The 5,885-nt window shown below is 48.2% G+C and overlaps 1 protein-coding gene across 1 annotated transcript; it reads right to left on the reverse strand.

Moving 5' to 3' along the window:
- Positions 1-5,310: 5,310 nt before the first annotated feature.
- Positions 5,311-5,652, reverse strand: F5J12DRAFT_722460 (uncharacterized protein; the record flags this gene model as incomplete). Its single annotated transcript, XM_051741376.1, has 1 exon — positions 5,311-5,652. One exon carries the CDS (start codon positions 5,650-5,652, stop codon positions 5,311-5,313), a length of 342 nt encoding a protein of 113 aa, XP_051599031.1.
- Between the last annotated feature and the right edge of the window lie 233 nt (positions 5,653-5,885).

Here is a 5,885-nt window from a genome sequence, read left to right on the forward strand (position 1 = left end):
ACCAGAAGAGTACCATGATTTTGCTGATGTCTTCAGTAAAGCCAAGGCCTTGGCACTCCTGCCTCACTGGGAGTATGACCTGAAAATAGAGCTTGAAGAAGGAACAACACTGCCATTAGGCACCATCTATTTGCTGTCCCTGGTTGAGCTCCAAGCTCTCTGGACTTTCATCAATGAAAACCTCACCACCAGTTTCATTCAGCCAACTTCCTCCCCTTGTGCTGCACCAGTCCTCTTTGTTAAGAAGGATGGCTCCCTCTGGCTTTGTGTAGACTTCTGTGGCCTGAACAAAATCACTAAGAAGGACCACTACCCACTCCCACTCATCTCTGACCTCTTAGATTCACCAAGCCAAGCCAAGATCTATACAAAAATTGACCTTCAGCATGCCTACTATCTTGTCCAGATTGCCCCAGGCAATGAATGGAAGACTGTGTTTCAAACTCAGTATGGGTCTTATGAGTGGTTAGTAATGCCTTTTGGCCTCACCAATGCCCCAGCCACCTTCCAACACTTCATGAATACCATCTTCATGGACATGTTGGATGTTTGCATAGTCATCTACCTTGATGACATTCTGATCTACTCTGGAGATAAGGAGTCCCACAAGCAGCATGTCCAAGAAGTTCTCCACCAGCTTTGGCTTCATGGCCTCTATGCAAAGCCAGAGAAATGTGAGTTCCACTTGGACTCGGTTGAATACCTCAGTTTCCACCTCTCCCCTGCCAGCCTCATGATGTTGAAGGAAAAGGTCCAAACCATTTGTGACTGGCCTGAGCCTTGCAAGGTCAAGGATGTCCAGTCTTTCCTCAGCTTTGCAAACTTTTATTGCCAATTTATCTTTAACCACTTGGACATTGTTGTACCTTTAACCCAGCTTACTCACAACAGTGCCCCTTGGAGCTTTTCCAAGGAGTGCTGCTGGTCTTTCAACAACCTCAAGGCTGCCTTCACAACTGTGCTGGTCTTAACTCACTTCATCCCCAGGGTCCCATCACCATGAAGACCAATGCATCAGACTATGCCATCACCAGCATCCTGTCCATTACTTGCAGTGACAGCTGGATTCATCCAGTTGCCTTCTTCTCCCAGACTCTGATTGCCCCAGAGTTGAATTATGATACCCACGATAAGGAATTGCTTGCTATTTTTGAAGCATTCCAGACCTGGCACCATTACCTTGAGGGCTCAGCCTCACCAGTCGATGTTGTTACTGACCACAAGAATCTTGAGTACTTTTCTACCTCTAAGGTACTCACTCACTGGTCTGAATTCCTCTCACAGTTTAATATGATCATCAGGTTCAGGCCTGGTAAGCTCAGGGCCAAGCCTGATGCCCTAACTAGATGATGGGACATCTACCCCAAAGAGGGGGGTAGCAGCGATGCCCAAGTGAACCTGCAGAACCTGAGACTGGTCTTCACCCAGGAGCAACTAGTGGTCTCCCTTTGTGCCACTTACCTTGAGTACCTGGTCTTATGGGCAGTTGTGCTAATGGATATAGAAAAGCTCCATAATGATATCCTGACTGCACTACTGGATGACCTGGTCTCACAAATCTGCCTGTCCAACATGTCTGACCCTCAGTGGTGAGTAGATGACACTGGTTTCCTTCATCTTGATGGAAGGATCTATGTGCCAGACTCAAATAATCTCCACCTTAGGGTCTTGCAGCTTAAGCATGACCACCCTCTGTCTGGCCACTTCAGCCAAAACTGCACTTTAGAACTCATCTGACATGAGTACACCTGGCCCAGCCTCAGGACCTTCATCAAAGACTACATATGGTCTTGTATGGCCTGCACTCAGGCTAAGGTTCCCCACCATCAGCCTTACAGCCTTCTCAAATAACTTCCAGTGCCAGAGAAACCATGGAATTCCATATCTATGGATTTCATTGAGCAGCTCCTGGCCTCATCTGGCTTCACAGCCATCCTTGTAGTAGTTGACTGGCTTTCCAAGCAGGCCATCTTCATCCCCACCCATGACACCATCATGGCCCCAGAACTTGCCAAACTCTTCCTGCTCCATGTCTTTTCAAAGCACAGAGTACTGGCCCATGTAACCTCAGACAGAGGCTTGGAGTTCATGTCTCACTTCTTCCAGTCACTCAGTAAGGCCTTGGATATGTGCTTACACTTCACCTTGGGCTACCACCCCAAGGGCAATGGCCAGACCAAGAGGCCCAACCAGACACTGGAACAGTACCTCCAAGTCTACTGTAACTACCAACAGGACAACTGGGCTGACCTACTACCTTTGGCCAAGTTTGCTTACAACAATGCCCCTAGCACTACTACCAGTGTCTCTCCATTCTTCACTAAGAAGGGTTACCACCCTAACATCTCAGTATACCCAGAGTGCAATCTTACCTCTGCTCAGGCTCATGATTATGCAGTTGACTTAGACTCACTGCACCAATACCTACATGAGGAGATGACCCTTGCCCAACAACGATACCAAGACTTGGCCAATGCTAAGCACATGCCAGCTCTGGACTTCAAGGTTGGTGACCAGGTATATGTCAAAGCCAAGTACTTCTGGTCAACCTGGCCGTCCAAGAAGCTCTCAGAGAAGAACCTTGGACCATACCCAGTCATAGCTCAGGCCAGCACACACTCATTCACACTGTGCCTGCCAGACTCAATGCACACAGTACATCTGGTCTTCCACATTTCCCAGCTTGAGCTGGCCATCCCTAATACCATCCCAAATCAGATTCAACCACCACCCCCACCAGTTGAGGTTGATGGTGAACTAGAGTTTGAGGTAACCAAAATCCTCAACTCCAAGGTCAACCAGCATTGCCAGTGTTGGCTTCAGTACTTAGTCCAGTGGACTGGCTATGAAGGGACCAATGAGGAAACTACTTGGGTACTAGCTACAGAGCTGGACAATGCTTCTGAACTCAGGCAAGAGTTCCACTTCTGCTACCCTGGAAAACCCAGCCCATACCAATGAGGACTGGTCTCAACTGGCCTCAGTTTCTTTTCTGTCCTCTATCAGTATATAGTTTTCCTTTGATTCCTTACTTACCTTGTTTTCCTCTTTTCTTGACCCTCCTACTTACTGTATGATACCAAGCCCAGACACCAGGCACTTGACATTGGCAAAAGAAAAAAAAACTACAAGCCCCTATGCTAATGTACTACTTGGCCTCAGCCATAGTCTTGTCCTCTCCTTCAGCCTCCTCCCCCTCATCCTTGCCATAGGCTCTCAGCCAGTCAGCCTACTTGTGCAACTTGTCAGAGTCAAGCTTGGATCAGCCTGAGTCCGAAGGGGATACTGCCACCCCGAAACCATAGGATTCATCAAGTATTGACTCAAGGGTGTCAGCAATTCAGCCCAAGTTCTTGACAGCAGTCTCATGAAGTTCGAAAAGGCTGGCCAGGTTGTTGGAAATCAGCCCTGCAGCCTTGATCAGTCGCTCGAGCTTGTCCTCCAAGCCCGAGTATCTGGCTGCATCAGCCTCTTTCACCCCACTCCCACTGGCCTTGGGTTCATTGAGGTCCAAGACCTTGATTGGCCTTGTACTCATCTTTGCCCATTTCTGGTTGCTGGGTCTGGCCTCAGCATTCCCTTTGTTGACTTTCACATCCTTCCTGTCCCTGGACCACCAACACTTCCCCTTCAACTGATGGCATCACATGCAGGCAATGCACTTCTTGTTACTGTCCATGAGAAATTTGCAGACAATTTTAGCCTGGGCAGAGCAGGTACAGCTAAAAAGTGGGTTAAGAGGAGAGCACACAAGGATGAAAAGGACACTCACCTGGGGTCCATCACTACTTTCTTCACTTCACCCCCAGCCTCACTATCCTTCCCAGCCTCAGCCTTATGTTTTTGCTGAGCCTCCTTTTCCTCCTCAGCCCCACACCTCCTCTCCTCCTCGCATGCCCTCTCCTCTTCAGCCTCATGCACTGCCTTCTCAGCCTTGGCCTTCTCCTTCTCTGCTCTCTCAGCCTCAAGCTGCACCTGCTCTTCCTGCCAGGCTTGCTCAGCCACCTTTCACCTTTTTCTCTCTTTCACCTTCACCTTCATCACCTCCTCTTCATCATCAGTGTCATACCTGATGTCATTGTCAGGGACTTGGGCCCAGTCAACAATGACTTGGCCTTCATTGTTGTTGTCAGCAGCAGTGATCAGTCTCGAGTTGGACATGGTGGATAAGGTGTGGGCAGAAAGATGCAAAGGGTTTAGTGAGCCACAAGTATCAATCTTTTTCAAACTCAGCCAAAGTTTGGACTCAGCCTACCTCTTCCACAGGGGTCTCATGGGATTGACCCCTAAGAGGGGGATACTGTCATAGTCATGTCTTGGTCTTGCACTTGTTCAGTCTGGCCTCAGCCTTGCCAATCCCTTATCTCCAGATAGTCTAGCATGATGTACACTACTTTGCAGTGCATGTCACTTTGGCTGATCCCTGCCCAGTCTTGTTCCCAGTCCACCCTGTCCCAGTATCCATTACCTTAGTCATACCTTACTAATACTTGTCTTACCAATCATCTTAGCAATCTTTGTGAGACCAGCATTACTGGTCTCTGTACTATAGCTACTTCTAGTATATAAGCTCTTAGATACTTGGCCTGTACTCCCAGTCTGAAATCAAATAAGTTCTGTCTGTAATTCTTGGCCTCAGACTTGGACTGAAACCCACACAAGGGAATAGTGCTGTAATCTCAGCTGCTAAGTCCAATCAGTCCACCACCTGTATCTCTGCCCCTTCCCCCTGGTCCCAACCCCTCAGCCTCATGCCTGCTTTGGTCTCTGGTCCAGCCTCAACCCAGACACCATGAACTTGACATCCACATCTGAGTGGAAGGGAACTTGGGGGGATGGTGAACACCAGCTTCACTGATCCAGAGTGCATGGACAGACAGCCAATTGATGAGATATGTTTTCTTTCACTCCAGAGTTGTGGTGTTGACAAAAAGTGTCAGCTTTGGAAATCAATAGCCTGGGTCAATGAAGCCAGACTTGACTGCAAATCTTTGGAAGCTCTCTTCCAAGCTGACTCAAAAAGGCTGTGTGCCTGTGGAATTTCAGGGTGTTCAGGCTCATCCCATCTTCCCTGTCCACCTGTTGATCATTGGGGGGGTGATGCTACCACTTGGTTAGCAATGAGACAAGCAAAATACAAATGGTTACACACCTCTAGAAGGGCCACCACTGACAACTTGTCTTGCAGTTCTGGTCTGCTTTGTGGTGGACTGCCTGCCAGTACTTGAGGATGTATTTGACAAGGATGGATATGTGGCAGCAGGTAGGGCAGGTGTGGACTCTGGCTCTTCTGCAAAGGAGCCTTCATAGCTACAGCAAGTATGGAAGAATTTGAAATGGCTTAGCTATCCCATTTTCTGTATACATGGCCTTAACAATATGGTTGGCATATGTGATCCACACAAGTTGGACAATGTTCATGGTTGGAGGGATGAATGCTTCCCTGCAATACAACCAAACAGGTACCCCTACAAAATATAGTGACTCACATACTTGGGTATCTTTTATGAAGCACCCCATCCAGATCAGATTGATGCACACAGGACATGAGGGTGGGTTTAGGAGAAGTGGATGAAGAACTTTGATGAAGTTGAGGATGGTGTGAATGTCAAGTAATGTACACTGCAGCTGGCCAACAAACAACAAGATCATGATATAGGAGGGGGTGGTGCTGCAAGCACATCACCTGGTGCTGAGCCAAGTGGACCCAGATGTGCATGACTTCCTGTTCAATGGGTCTGTCTCAGAGCTTGTGATAGCAGCTTTGCAAGGCTTGAAGTACATCCTCAAAATCCTTGACTTTCCCCTCCTGAAGGGTGCCTACTGCAAACCTGGAGCTGGTTGGAATAATGAAGTCACTGGGAGTAAGAGTGTCCCACACAATA

This window comes from Pisolithus orientalis, assembly GCF_024613125.1.
Source record: "Pisolithus orientalis strain OTSU chromosome Unknown F5J12scaffold_18, whole genome shotgun sequence".
Classification (NCBI taxonomy): domain Eukaryota; kingdom Fungi; phylum Basidiomycota; class Agaricomycetes; order Boletales; family Pisolithaceae; genus Pisolithus; species Pisolithus orientalis.